A 15,944-nucleotide genomic window follows, 5' to 3' on the forward strand; every position below is an offset into this window, starting at 1 on the left:
TTTAGTCACAGTGTGAAGTCACACGCTGCAGTGCCACAAAGCCTGGCCTCTGATATGGACAATGCTTATTATTGTCTGTTTGGTTTTTGCCCATTCACAACTAGCATGTTAATGGACCTGATGGAACAAACCTATCAGCTCTGTTGAGCAGAAACCTTGTATCTCCATATTTTGCCATTTCAATTTTTTTTCCGTTAATTAATTTAAACAGTAACGAGACGATTTTAGTCTGACTTCGTCTGATTTAAATAGCTCAATCAAATGATTTAAAATTAGAGGGTTTTTTTTTTCATTTCCTGGAACACAATGGTTTTTACCTGACAGCAACGCTATTGTAAAATATTAGTAAATAGCATGACGTATAAAACGGTCACCTCCCAATTAAATTAATGGGAAATTAATTGTATTGTAGATCCGCAACCTTAACTAAAAAAGTAAGCACTTTGAATTATTGCTATTTCGCTAATTGTATGTTTGGATGTCGTTCGTTTCTATTTGCAGTGACTTTAACACTTGTTTTCTGTTTGTACAGCGTAATGGTGTTCCTACACTTTGTATTTATTTATTCATATAATGAAACAAAACATAATGAGAAAAAGTCACACTTTATTCAATACACGGTTGATTATTACAGTTTTGTCTTTAGTAGAAAGGTGACGCCAGTGTGTCATCATTTTCCAGATGACTTAAATGGTCTTCTTCTTCAACATTTACATTGCAGTCAGAGCTCTGAACCAGGAATTTCCTCTGCCATGTAGCTCTTTCAGTAGTTTTTCCAGCCACCGATCTGACTGAAGATGTGTCGGCACAAAAGCTTTTTCTGTGTGGACTAGCCAGACCCTCCTCCTCAGTGCTGTGGAGGACGGTCTGGCAATGCGAGAAAATCCTATTTCATGTTACTGTAATAGAGTAGTTTTTTGGCGCAGCCTACTTTTACCTTTCAAAGTAGTTTTTAAAAGCTGTACTTTAGCTTTTACTTAAGTAGGTTTTGTTTGAAGTATTGTACTGTGCTACATTTAAAATCACAACCGTTACTGAGTAAAAAAAAATGTAAATAAAAAGGTCTCTAACATTGTTTTGGCAAAGTGTCAACTAAATAAAATTGAAATAATTTTTGTGGCTTTTTGAGTTTTTTTGTTCTTTTATTTAGGTTTCTGCTGCTTCTTTAGAGTTGTTTGGCACTGTGCCCTTATCAGATGGACTGTGATCGAATTAAATAAGTATAAATAAGATATTAAATAAGTGTAAATATAAAAGAAGTATGTATCTCTCTCCTCCCCCCCCCAACAACAACCTTAAGTACTGTACTTAAGTGAAAGTCCCTCATCTTTTCTAACTCCCATCACTATTACTGTGAATATGTCTGCTTAAATTCAATATTTATTTCAACTATAATGCTAAACCATATTTACCCCAATAAAAGCATCATACCTAATGAAGTCTCTCCCCCCCACACACACACACACACACACTCACACCACCAATCTGACAATTGTGATTTCCATTGGATCAGAGTACTGTCACTTGGCTTCTGCCAATCTTCCCAGCCCTTGTCACATGACCAATTCATGTTTCCATGACAACTATCCAAAATTCTGATACCATGGATCCAGCACTGGAAATGTTTTGTTTTTTAAAGTAGGCAGACTGAGCCAATAGAAGATGTGTATCGTATTCGGATATTGTTAAAAATGAAACCAGTGGCCAGGATAGCTCAGTCGGTAGAGCGGGCGCACATATACAGAGGTTTATACCTCGATGCAGAAGGTCCAAGGTTTGAGTCTGACCTGGGACAATCTCCTGCATGTCTTCCCCCTCTCTTTCCCTCTTTCATTGCTTTCATATAATTAAAGGCGGAAATGCCCCAAAAAATAATCTTAAAAAAATGAAACCAATTGAAACTTATAATTACATTATGTTCTTCTATCCCATCCAATATTTCCTATATCCCCCCTTAAACAAATCCTGGAATCGCCCCTGGTTACTTTCCACCTCTGAGTACAAGTACCCTACCTCAAATTTGCAACCTTTTTGAATTTCTTGGTCAAAATTCGAACCTTTTTTTTTTTTTTTTTTTTTTTATGGAGGGTTTATTTATTTTCCATTTTACCCTCGTGATGTTTTCTCGTCGACCGAGCAACTTTTTGTTTCGTTGGGTCTTTTTCGACATTTTTGTCGACGTTCTTTTATGATTTTTCTTTTTTTTTTAAATGCTGTAGAATGAAATAAAAACCCCAAATTCAAAGAAAGAAGTGAACTGATCATTTATGTTACTTGTGAAGAATAATGGTTATCTTTTTTTTGAATATTTGGTTGAAAGAAAAACCCAAATTTGTGATATAGAAACTTTTGAGGACAACAGGGAGGGTAAAGTACAGTGCTGGACTAGAATGTCCTTAGTTAGCCTACACCCAGCAGCCCTGATGCTGCAGAGGGTGACCCAGCTGAAAAGGTTCGAGAACTGATAAAGAGAGAAGTGTCGAGTGCAAAGACAACCTGTTGCTTTGCTGGAAGCAGAGGGGACATATTTCCCAGCAGCAGCGACCACCACAGAGCACTGCAACACACACACACACACACACACACACACACACACACACACACACACACACACACACACGCATCTCGGATGCCCAGCCCCGACTCAAGACCCCCGGTACACAACTTCCCTGCGACACGGTTCCCATCACATATTCTTGCTTCACTTAAAGACACATTTCTGGAGCTTTTACGGTTCGCGAAGAAGAAGAGGAATACAGGATCCGCCGAAACCCCCAAAGTATATTTTAGAGAAATATATATATTTTGTATTTTTTATTTTTTATTTTAAACGATGGCCAACTCTGGTGTTCAGCTGCTGGGCTTTTTCCTGTCCTTAATTGGCATCGTCGGACTGATCATCGGGACGATCCTGCCCCAGTGGAAGATGTCCGCGTACATCGGGGACAACATCATCACAGCGGTGGCCATGTACCAGGGGCTGTGGATGTCATGCGCCTTCCAAAGTACCGGACAGCTCCAGTGTAAGATCTACGACTCCATTCTGCAGCTCGACAGTAAGTAGCCTACTAAACCACACTGTAAAAAAAAATAAAAAATAAAATCCTGTTTCCAATTAAAAGTCCTGCAGTGGAAATGTTAGGCTGTTTAAGTGAAAGTATGTAAGTATCAGGGGCAATACTTATCGTAATGTACGTATTAAAAGTAGTCAATGCAGAGAGATCCTCACATTTTAGAGACTGGAAAAGATCCAAACTGTTCTGTCAATCAACTCAATCAAGTGTTTAATCGACTACTCATTTCAGCTGGACTTGTAGGTATGTTGTTGGGTAGTTTGTGCAAAAATCGTAATGTGTAAAGTAACGAGTAACTAAAGCTGTCAGATGAATGTAGTGGAGTAAAATGTCCAATATTTCTCTCTGAAATGTAGCGGAGAAGAAGCAGAAAGTGGCGTGAAAAGAAAAGACTCAAGGAAAGTACAGGTAGCTCACTATTTGTACTTAAGTACAGTACTTGAGGAAATGTACTTAGTTACATCCGATCGCTGTCCATGACCGAGTTATGTCAAGCCATCATCACTGTGTTTATTGCAGCAGGTTGTCTTTATGTACGAAATCATGTACAAAACTTTCTGCATGTTCAAAACATCCCACGTGTTATGGGATTTTTGATTTTTTGATTTTTTTTAAGGAATGGTGTACATCTCAACAACACATCTCTCAGAGAATGATACCTCGTTTAAGCCAGAAGCTCCAAAGTTTAAACCTACTTCAATGCCTTTAGTTTTCACGCTCCTGTTGTGTTTTTTTAACCCAACAGTGTTGTCACACAAAATAGACACAGCTCTTCTTTTTCCGTACAGGTTTTGAGCCCCCTGAACAGTTTTTTTTTTTTTTTTTTAACCTCTTTTGGGGAGTGGGTTGTTCATATGCTCCATTAGAACACTCCTCCACCTAAATGTGAGACCTCAATGGGCCACACTGTTACTGCAGATAACCATACTCAAGTTTTGTAACCTGCTCATCACACCATATTTATTAACCACACTCAGCAGTTATACTGTCCACTGTGAGTGGGGGGGGTGGTCGTAGCACAAAATTCAGTCTGAGACCCCAGACTGTGAGCTGCCACCACAGTGGGACATTTTCTTCTTTATAAGTGGAGGAAAAAAACTTTTGAAAGGAATTGGAAAGAGTATGTCATTGTATTCAAACAGGCGCAATTAAGCTTTAACCTTGTATAAGAACAAGGAGAGATCTATTGTACCAGTTTGTAGCACAATTGCTAGTTTCCGCCCGTAGTCCCTGAATCAGAATATACAATTGTAAAAACACATTCACCCGTAATTTACAATAATACAAATGTGCAAAGTTGCATCGATAAAATGATCATGGGCTCAGTCTCTATTTCTTTCTTCAAGTATTCCTGAGAATCCTCACCCACGCTTTGTCACATTCTGGGAATCCCTCCCAGCCCACCTTACCTCCTAACATTTCCCAAGCACTCTCACTGTTACTACAGTAGAACATTCCTTATCCAAATTTCAAGAGCTACTTCCATGATCCATCTTCGAGAAAGACGATTGTTTGCGGAGGCATATATGAACTCAAAGCTGTGTATGTTGTCACTATGGCCGTGCTTTTGTGGAAATATATATACCCCCGGTGATAATATGCACAACTCCGTAACTTGTTTTCCCCGGGTTATCCCAAGATCTGGGCGACTGACAACTTTGTAGAAACTTTCTGTTCTCTCTTTCGCCGCCATGAAATAGAAACCACATTGTTGTTGCTTATTACTGAAGATGTTGCCAAAATAATCAGCTTCAAACCTTGATAGGAAGGTGTGACCATGGTAACCGCACTGCTGCAGCACAAGCATCTAAACTGTCTGCTGTACCGAACATCACCCGACACATACACACAATGGCTTCAGGATGTTTCCCATGAAGAAATGCACATTCATTCATAGCAAACTGGGAGCTAATGGTTTTAACAGTTTGGGATAATAGCTGTGCAGTGATAAGAGACCTGCAGACTTTGGGCCTCATTTGATGACATACAGTATTAGAGGAAGCAGTGAGGCTTTGCTTTTGAAGCCAATTGCAACCAATTTCTTGTAATGGATTTATGAAATTTCTTTTGTGCTAATTTTAATTGAAAACGGAGAATGTCTCTGCTGATATATCTGATAGAATCTATTTTTTTCTTTTGTTTAGAGATGTAATTTACAGCCACTGTCTTGTGTGCCCTGCAGTATATACAGTAGGCTTACTGCTGAGACGGTTTACTAACCTGGCAACCAGCCTTGGGCCCCCAGACCCTCAGGGGCCGCAAAGACCCTTTTTCATCGATCTGTGATCATATGATATGTGCACATTTCTTTTGGAAGGAGTTTGACTTACAAAACTATCACTAGAAAAAGAAAAGAGTTCATTTGTAAAAAACAGATAAAAGACATTTTGAAAAGTGAACAAACCAACACTAGTTTGATTGATATTCCCAGGGTTGGACACAAAAAATTTAAATAAATAAAAACAGATATAGTTGTCTTTGAAAAATTGAACCCTTTGTTGAAACAAAAACAAGCCTCCTTTTGTAAAAGGCCCTATTCAACGAAAGAATAGATTGTGCAAATTGCTAAATAAATGTGTGTTTTTCCAAATGACTGCAAACACATTAACCGGGATCCACAGCTCATTATTTCCCCCAGGGCCCCTGCAGGGCTGTGGAATAGCCTCCCTGTGGAATCATGATTGGGAAAAAATATATATATTACTAAATAGTACAGTTATGTATGACAAGCTTCATATAAAGTAAGACAACTTATATTTATTAACCAATGTTGTAGCAATGTAACCTTTACTTGAGAAAATTTACAGAAGCCTGTCCAGCTACTGGACACAGAAAAGAGCCTCATAACCTGACATATTTTTTTGTATTTTAAAGTGGTCATATTATGCTTTTTGGCTTTTTCCCTTTCCTTTATTGTGTTATATATTTTGTGCATGTTGTAGGTTTACAAAGTGAAAAAGCCCAAAGGGACTTACCATCTCCAACAGAAAACACTGTTCACCAACTGCTCCAAACAGCTCTACTGTAGTCCAGCCTTTACTTCAGAGACAAACGTGGTCACTTTGTAACACACCTTATAATGCTCGCCTAGCTGCTAGCATGGCACGCCCTCAAACTCTGCTTCTGACTGGCTAGTAGTCCTTACCTAGCTACTGTGCATGTGCGACTCCCAACAAAGATGGTAGCTAAAACAGAGAGCTCAACACACAGGGTGAAAAGAGGAGCTGCAGCAAAGTGTAGTACAATAAAAATATGGTGTTTGAGCATAATATGAGCACTTTAACATAACAACATATTTGGCACCACTAGGGGAAGAGTGGGTTTTTACCATCAACGGCAGCTACATTGACTATTTTTCAAGGCATTTGAAAGGGTAACCCTTTACTTGAAGGTATCTACATAAGAGTGACATGACACTGTCATGAACACATGACACAGTCATGACACAGTCATGACCTAACCCTAACCCTAACCATAACTTGTCATGACAAAAACCGAATGACACTTGCTAAAAGAAGTGTTGTGTATGTCGTGTATGTATGTCATAAACGTTTATGACACGTTCATGACAGTGTCATGTCACTCTTATGTAAGTAAAGTGTAACCAAAAAAATGGCTTAAAATGTGTACATCATATGGGACAAAGACATGATAGTTGCCACTAAAAAAAAAAGTGAATCTTGTAGAGCCTGCATCCTGTTTAGTATCTAATTGTTCTCCAACTGTCTTCATCATTCTGAAACCAGAACACACAAATGTTGAGGATGACTCATTTTCACTCCTGCTGCCTAAAAAAAGAGGCAAGACATGCCTGATGTTACTAGTTTTCAGTTAGGCTAAAGGTAAGGTAGGAATATGGAGTAAACGGCATTACTAATCTTGAATCCAAATCTTGAATCCAATTCTTGTTTTACTATGTTGGAGTAGAGTTCAAAAATTGAATGGCAATATTTCCCCATGAATTGAACTTTTGCTCCACTGGATTTGCCTTTCCGGTCAGAGAGCTCGAGGGCGCACCACCTAACTTTTTGTATCTTAAATCTGTGTAACGCATGTACTAAAAAGTAATCACAACCAAACCAGTATCTTCTGCGTCCCTTTTTTTCTCGTACAGTAAATGGCAGCAGATGTGCTACATTTGTGAAGCCACTGCAAAGCTGCCATAGACGACTCAGTAGCAATAATGACAGCAGTGTGATGTAGCTCCCAGCCAGGATACTGTGCATCCTGTATCCCTCTCTCTCTCTCTCTGCATTTACTATATAATCCACCCTATTGTTCCCTGTGTAGCAGTATTTTATAGAGTTAACCCCCCCCTACTCTCCCTCTTCGTCGCACCATCCTTCCCTCTGTCTCTCTCCACCCACCCATCCCTCCCTCGCTGCTGGAGGGTTTTGTTTGTTTGGGCAGGGTAGTGATGGGATGGCTAAGACTGGCACAGACTGGTTCTAGGTGGACAGAGGAGGAGAGACAAAGGGGGGACTCACCCTGTGATAGGTTTATAGGGTGGGGGGGGGGGGCAGTATATGAGGGGGGGCACTGACAGATGAGGATCCTAACAGTAGTGTTTCAGATGGGAGGGGAAACAGTGAGTGTGAGATTTGGTGTTTCTGTGTGTGCTGGTGTGTGTTCATGTGTATCCCATGGTTTCTCTTCCAGGAAAAGATCACATTCAAATGTCCTGACAGGCTAATGTGAGTGTAATTCACAACCTCTGGACACACATACAAAAAAGCCTGGCTGATGGGTCAAGGCTTGTCTCTCCTCATCATTTATCAGTTGGTGCTTCCACATTGCACTTTATCGTTTTTTTAAAAAGCTACACTCCCACGATCCACAAAAACAAAAAAGGCCATGTATTCACTGCCTCCCTGAACAGAGAAAAACGCACCTTTCCTCATGCATAACTGTTTCCCTTCTCTCTGTCTGCCCCCCCCCCCAGGTTCGCTCCAGGCCACTCGTGCCTTGATGATAGTTGGCATCATTGTGTCCGTCGCAGGCCTGGGTGTGGCCTGTATGGGAATGAAGTGCACCACCTGTGGAGGGAGCGAAAAAGTGCGCAAGTCCCGCATCGCCATGACAGGAGGCATCATCCTACTCGTGGGAGGTGAGGATGCCATAAATTGTTGATTACCAATCAAGCACTATGAGGGGAATTTGATTGCATATATAGATGGATGACAAATGAAAGGGAAAAGCAACATCAAGGTGTTGTTCCACCACGAGCTGCAAGTACAGCTTCTGTGTGTGGAACTCTGGAGGAGGGATGAACAGCGTCCTTCGTGCTGTCTTAACACGTCAGTCAAACATTTCCGGGTCTTTAATTGGATGGAGACCATAGACTGTATAAAAAGATGGACAACGTGTCTCAAATACTTCCCACTGTACAAAACTGAAGGCAAAATATACTGGATACGGGCGCGGACGTCTTGTAATTTTGGGGCCAGAGTCTGCGCAGTGGTTATTTTCAGTGTCGATTGTTTTTTTTGATTAATCAATTGGTTGTTTGGTTTCTAAAATGTCATAAAAGGGTGAATAATGTCAATCAGTGTTTCCCAAAGCCCAAGATGATGTCCTCAAATGTCTTGTTTTATCCCCAACTCAAAGATATTCAGTTCGCTGGCTTTAAAAAAAATTACCCAAACCGATTAATCCACTATCAAAAAAAGTTGGCTGTTCATTTAATAGTTGACAACTCGATTAACCGATTAATCTTTGTAGCTCTAAGATCACAAAGAACCCACAAACTTAATGGAACCCTATAGTGGCTCTACAGTGGAGGGAGTCCACCAAATTCTTTTGGAAAAATCACCTGGGAACCATGAATGTCTATACAAGAGTTTGTACCAGTCTAGTCTGGCATTGCCAGATTTTTTGGCATCTCCTAGTTTACGTATATCCACCACGTTCCACTTCCAGGATTGGTCCGTTGCTGTCGGAAATTCCGCAAGATGTCCCTCTTTACGGCCGGATGTCCGTCACCTTCCTCTTTCTTTGTGTTGGCGTTCTAAACTCCGGTTGGTTTATGAGGATACGGTTAACTGCTCCCCAGATCTCTGCAGGGTAAATCCAGACAGCTATAATCCTCACCAATCGGTCCCAAAACGTCCCCGAATTATTCCTCGAAAGAACCAAGCAGACCTGCCTTTTTGCACGATCCATTTTCAGCGTGTACTTCAGCTTGCTAGCTCGGAAGTTCCGCTTGCTGTTCCGAGAAATCGACCGGAGTTTAGAGTGTAAACACAAGGAAAGCGAAAGGTAAGGGACATCCGCCGGAACTTCCGGCGGCACCGGAACTATCCGGTAAGTGAACCGTCGTTGAACCAGACTAGTTCCAGTCCAACTCGTACGGTAGATTTGGAGATATTTCACTCGATAGGTGAAAACTTTGACCTGCTCGTGGGTGTCGCTAAATGTCAGGGGATCCCCAAAGTCAGTAGGATTTGTTCTCTGGGCACCATGGATATCTGTATCAAATGTTATGGCAATCCTACTACCAGAACTACACTGCTAGTGTGTACTAAAAAACAACAACAACAACAATTTCCGCTGAGAAAAATAAAACTGAAAATTGACATATGAACAGCAGAGGACCATCTCTTTGGAACAATCTACCGGCATCACATCTACATTATCATCATTCAAAAAACATTTGAAACGGTCTAATCAACAATGACTAAAGATCGTATTGTAATGCATCCCATTTTGTACACTTACACCCTATTTTATTGTCTCCACTGCTGCTTAGTGTAACTAGTGTTACTTAGAGGGCTGGTATCTTCATAAGAATTGTCTTGGCTTCTAACCTCCCCTGCATAAGGTTTTACCTTGTATCAAGCTTTATTCTTGTATTTTTAAAATAATATGTGAATAAAATAATCTAAACTAAACAGCTAAAACGGTAATATGATACATTAGAAAAGAGAAAAAATCATTTTTTTTGGTCTGTGTGGCTCTGGTGAAATGACTCTTCGCTGAGCATGCCACTGTATGGGACCAATGATAATCCATATTGTTGTCGATGGGACCTTCGATAATCAATACAGACCTGGTTACATAACATTTCATCAAAACTCGCTTCATCGTCACATTCTTGCCTAGATCTTGCGTACATCATACAGTAGGTAGGAGGACGTTTGATCCCTAGTCCAAAAAGCTGTCCTCCCACTCCTCCTCACTGAATGATTGAATAGGTCCAGTACTCCTGGCACTGATTCTAACACAGGAGGTCTAACTGGCTCTGGAGAGAACAGAAACACTAAAAGCTAATTGTGCTGGAGTCAATAGCTCGCCGTCTGGTGACTATAAAGAGGGTAAAAGCATGTCTACCCTCTCAGGTTTTGATGATGTGCTGATGGCCTGATTGATCTCTGTTGTTGGCCTTCTCTCCTCTCAGGGCTGTGTGCCATCGTAGCGTGCTCCTGGTTCGCTCATAATGTGATCCGGGCTTTCTATAATCCCTACACTCCAGTCAACACCAAGTAAGTAACCCCTGAAAAACTCAGGGCGTTCAAGTACTGTGACTAAAGGAATAGTTTGACATTTTGGGATCTTTGCTCATTCGCTTGCTCGCCAAGAGTTAGATGAGAAGATGGATTCCACTCTCATATCTGTCAGTTAAATATGAAGCTACAGCCAGGACAGTAAGCTTAGCTTAGCTTAGCATGAAGAGAAAACAGGGGAAACAGCTAGCCTGGCTAGCACTTCTAAAGCTAATTATTTACCATGTTATGTCCACAAGTGTAACTACGACAAGTTGTGGTTTTACGGCTATGTGCCGGTCTATTTCTTGGCCTGGTGCGGTGACAGAGCTAGCCTACCTGTTTCCCTATGTTTCCAGTCTTTAGGCTATGCTAAGCGAAGTCTAAGTCTGCTGGCTGTAGCTTTATACTTAACAGTCAGATATGAGAGTGGTACTAATCTCTAATTCCTGGAAAAAAAGTCAATATGTGTATTTCCCAAAATGGCGAACAATTCATCTGAGTATTACTATTTCTACTAATACTACTACTACTACTGCTACTACTTAACATATTATTTTAAAGCACGGGTCAATTTTGTTTGGATTTTAACTTCTAATCTGCACTTTTTGCTCCATTAAAACTATAGTATATTGTTACTTTGCATATTAAGACTATCAATAAATTAAAAAAAACACATTTATTTCTATACGTTAACAACCATAAAGTAGTTCAAATGAGCTGCTTCCACATTGATGAATCATCATTAAAAATCAAATATTATACAGTAGTTCTGCATATTTCATACTTTGGTATTTTGCTGATAATTCTGTAAATGTACTGAACCGTTATTTGAAATGAATACATTTGATATACCGGTAATTGTATTGCTGCTTAAATTAAAAAAGTTATTTCTTTCTGATCAAAGAAATAACACATTTTTCATATTACACATACAAAGTTCTATATATATATATATATTTATATGTAATAAAACACACCTTTGATCAATGTAATACACTCTGGGGGTTTTCTGCTACAGTCGTACTTGGTCTGGTATGACCAGAAGCTTATGGAGGCTAATCTTAGCTATTGTTATCAAACTAATATTTGCTGGTTTTATGAAACCTCAAACCCATAAATTCAGTAGTCTCACTTTAAGTAACAGACCTGAGTACAGCTTTCACCATTGCCGGTGGTTTGAACGTTTGCACGGTTTAGAAATCAATTTACTTTTAAACCGAACTGATGAGGTAGACATGTCGTCTTGTGTGTAGCAGCAAAACGGAGAAATCCATTCAGCCAGAAGTTCAATTTGTCACTGAAAAAAAAAAAATCCAAACCTTTTTTTATTTTTGAAATAATTGCTCAACACCATCTTGTGTTTCCCCAGGTTTGAGTTCGGCGCCGCCATCTTCATCGCCTGGGGCGGCTCCCTCCTAGACGTCCTGGGCGGGGCCATGTTGGCCGCATCCTGTCCACGAAAGAAACAGGCGTCTAAGTACCCGTCCATGGGCACTACCCGCTCTGGTCCGCCGAGCAGCACTAAAGAATATGTCTGAGAGCGCCCCCTACAGCTTTGGACTCCAACAGAAGCTTAGCCCCCCCGCGCCCCCATTCCCCATCCCTCCTCTCATTTTTGCAGCGAAGAGTAAAACTGAATGTGTATACGGGAAGTTGTGAATCATAGAGGCAAAGAATTACTGAAATGGGACTTTCTTTTCTTTCTTTTTTTCGTCAGGCAGACCTTCGATAACCCCTCGATTATCACGCAGCACTCTCAATTGTTTCATGAATGATGTCTCTCACCCCGACCACACATTCCACGATTGTTTACAAGCCACCTTCACAAATCCATTATAATTAGATCTCTCCCCCCGCCCCCCACCCCCTCCCCCCCTGACTTAATAGACAAGCCCTCGGGGCGTTAACCTCTCGAATTGCAGCCTAAATGGTGGGTTTTAGCCAACAATCGCACCTTCACGTTAGCACCAACGTCTATTAGCGTTTGCCGTGTAATTGAAAGTAATCAATTCCGCGCAACAGAGACACGGGGTGACAAAACAGTTTTTTTTTTTTTTTTTTATATGAACCGTTTGGTGGTTTTTAAATAGACGCTACGATGGGCAGGGTGTGAGTTCACACACAGGGCTCAGTGTGTAGGGCGGCCTGTTATCACACAGGCCTTTTACTACAGCGCTCGCTGCAGGCCCTGCAGCCCTTTCGTACCAGTCTGTTACAAACCCTGCTCAGATATGAAATATTTTCTTAAGTAGTCACTGTGCCGTTATCACTCTAACAGCTTCCATATCGGCCACTATGAGATTAAACTGCCTCTATTTATTTTGACAAACGTAGGACGAAGTTGTGGCTTCCGTGTAGGTTTATATAATAGGTAGATCACTGTGGCCCAGTTTGAGCTTTCAGAGATTATAAAGTCACATTTTGTATTAAGATGAACAGTGTCAGCTGTTTTTTTTTATGTTTATGTCATAGTTTTATAAAAAAAATTTTTGGCTCATTTAGCAAATAATGGTGTAATGAAAAAAATGAGTGAAAGGACATGTCCAACAGTACTTAAATAAAAGATATTTGCAACATTGTTAATTGCGTGGTGGTCATAGCTGATTAGATAGTATTTGTTTTTCTACATTGATAAAACACTAAACTGGTATTTATTTATGCAAAAACAGCAAATGCTCCACATGACGCTGTGTTCTCCAAACTCTCCATACAATCAACATCATTTACTTCGATCCAAAATGACAAAACTGCAAAATTGTCACTTAAAGGGGCGCTATGCAGTTTTGGCTATTTCTTCACTGTTTTCTGGCTTTTTGCTGGCAGGTTTCTCTATAGAGCTCCCCCTACAGCTTGGGAATAGATATTTGGCAACTCGTGTCTGACTCCAAAGCTGTTCAGTTCAGGTAAATTAAGCTAAAAAAAACTGCATAGTTCCCCTTTAATGTGGCAAAAAGAAAAACAACCGTATTATCATTAAAGAACATCAAATCATACACAAAATATTTGTAGGTGCCCCTCCACTCAAAAATGTGTTGAGATTATTGATTCGGCCCTCGGATGAGGAAATGTCGGGGGAGTTTCTAGTGACTTCTCAGTGTAGTAGTGCAGAGCCCTTTTGAAAAAGAGAAATAATTGCATATTCACAGATTCTGGGTTTTTAAATGAGGAAGGAGTAGGTGTAATTTTAAGATAATTTTTTTTACATTCTAGACACAAATTATTATTTAAAGCAGACTATGTTTGTATGTATGTGTAAAACATGTCTGGAGGGGATCTTTTAGGCATGCAGAGTCTGTTTACTACTCTACTATTTATTGCCTGTAATTGGCATTAGGCCACATCACACTACTGTAATATTAAGCTTAAAAAAATGCTTTAGGTGATAAATCCAGCCTTGGCATGACTGCTGTGGTGTCATCGCAGGTAAGTGTGACTGAAAAACTCAGAAAGAGACTATTTATGTTTTTTCGGATGAGCTGTTTTTCCCACTTTACATTTGCTTCTCACCTACATCTCAAATACGCTCCCTATTGTATTTTCTTCCGTTTATTTGGGGACAAACAGCAGGTGAAAAAAAAGAAATACCCTGATATGTCCCTTTACATGTGACGGTATACTGGTTATGAAGTCAAACGTTTAAACCTCTGCATATGTTCACACGTTGGGCCTTCTTTTTTTTTAGAAGAAACAATTGTTAGGATCAAGACTTTTTATGTGACAGTCGTGTTAAAGTTCCATAACTGTGTGAAACAAACGCAAGCGTTAGCAGTCATGTGAATGCGTATTTAGTTTTAGAACATCACTGGCAACCAAGTGCATCAAAACAGATTTCCACAAAAGATTTGTCTTTTATTTCCCAAGATGCATTATGAAAAGTTGACCATTTGCATGCAGATGGTAGCCACGACCCCAAAACAACACCCTTTGAGTCAGAGAATGGGCTGTGAAGCAAAACCAAAAAAAGTTAAAAGTGAACTAGTAACAACTTCACAGCCAACTAAGTAACATGACGTCAGCATGAGCCTTTACAGACAGTAGCGTGTCATTCCAAGGTCCACTGCAATCTTTTAAAAATGGCCTCAAAAAAAAAAAAAAACAAACAGCAGTGTTCAGATTGTCTCAGCGGTGAGAGCTAATCACAGAGAACGGCTTGTTTTCATGATCTCATACTGTAATTAAGTAAAGGAGGACATTTATCTTTAAAAAGTGTAAAAATAAAAAATAAAATGCCATCTGGGTGTGGCTTAACAAGCAGATTACCGCTGTAAATATGAACACAAAGTATTTGTTTCATTATGACGTGTCTGCGCGTAGAATCCATTTTAATTAGCGACCTGATACAGCGTTAAATATGACTTGGCAATTGATTACAAAGAATTAGAACTGTACACGTCTTTAATCTCAGTTTGTCTGGCCGACTGGGAAACCCCCGCCTTTGAAAAACCAAACCCCTCCATAAATCTGTTCGTTTACGATGTTTTACCGCCGAGTCTGCAGCCCAAGCCAACAATAAGCTTAGGAAAATGTTGACTCGGCGTGATCTAAAAGAGCATCACGGTGGTATGATTTGAAATACTATTACATTTAGCCCTTTAATAACAGGATACCAGTTACGTGTTTTGATGCTTTCTTTTTTTTTTTTTTCAAGCAGACTCCATGCATAGAATTCTGCAAAATGTCACTGCACATAACAGGCATTCCCACAAAGTGCACCATTTGGAAACATAAATAAATCTCAGTTATAGATGACTGAAGCAAATTTCCATTCAGAAACGAGTAAAAAAAAAAAACATGTAGAACCCATAACAACACGACCAAAGTGTTTCTTCTTGTTTTTTTTTTTTTTTCAAACAATAAATAATTAGCAGTAGTTTTTCTTTCTCCTTTCTACAGAAATTAGCGAGCTTTTTATCCGATGGATATTAGTACACCACTTGCATCAGTGTGAGATGAGTGATAGTCATTGCACAACCAAAGCTTAACATTCCACCTGTGTGTTACACATTTCTCTCTCCTCCTCCTCCCCCCCCCCCCGACACACACACATACACAACCAACCCTGCAGACAATCAGGAACCCTCACCGAAAAAAAAATAAAAATACAGGCAGGGCGAAGGCTGCTTCTCATCGAACCGTTCGCTCAGTGCAACTTTAGAAATGTAGCCCTTGTTAAGTAGCTCTGAAAAATATAGACACTTCCTCTGAATCCTTCTGTCCAGCGCTGATAATCTACTGCCTACCGAGGTATAGAGCAGAGAGCGATGCAATACAATCCATTCACAGTCAGACCAAAGGTTAAGTTAAATAAACACTATGTACAATCAGGGCCTATGGGGCTTCAGCTGCCGCTAAATGAGCCGTTTCGGTGCGCCTGGTCGAGCCATCG

General features: G+C 40.1%; 1 protein-coding gene across 1 annotated transcript; it reads left to right on the plus strand.

Moving 5' to 3' along the window:
- The first annotated feature begins 2,833 nt into the window (after nt 1-2,833).
- cldn7a (claudin 7a) lies at nt 2,834-12,321 on the plus strand. Its single transcript, XM_028564615.1, has 4 exons — nt 2,834-3,056; nt 8,017-8,181; nt 10,471-10,555; nt 11,928-12,321. Exons 1-4 carry the CDS (start codon nt 2,834-2,836, stop codon nt 12,094-12,096), a joined length of 642 nt encoding a protein of 213 aa, XP_028420416.1. The 3' UTR covers nt 12,097-12,321.
- Nucleotides 12,322-15,944: the final 3,623 nt, after the last annotated feature.

This window comes from Perca flavescens, chromosome 19 (genome assembly GCF_004354835.1).
Source record: "Perca flavescens isolate YP-PL-M2 chromosome 19, PFLA_1.0, whole genome shotgun sequence".
Lineage (NCBI taxonomy): Eukaryota > Metazoa > Chordata > Actinopteri > Perciformes > Percidae > Perca > Perca flavescens.

What these genes read in the sequence shown, in the direction of transcription:
- cldn7a (XM_028564615.1), top strand. Translation starts at nt 2,834, where the DNA reads ATGGCCAACTCTGGTGTTCAGCTGCTGGGCTTTTTCCTGTCCTTAATT. An exon ending in CTCCATTCTGCAGCTCGACA is followed by an intron (nt 3,057 to 8,016) that starts GTAAGTAGCCTA and finishes CCCCCCCCCCAG; the next exon opens with GTTCGCTCCAGGCCACTCGT. An exon ending in CATCATCCTACTCGTGGGAG is followed by an intron (nt 8,182 to 10,470) that starts GTGAGGATGCCA and finishes CTCTCCTCTCAG; the next exon opens with GGCTGTGTGCCATCGTAGCG.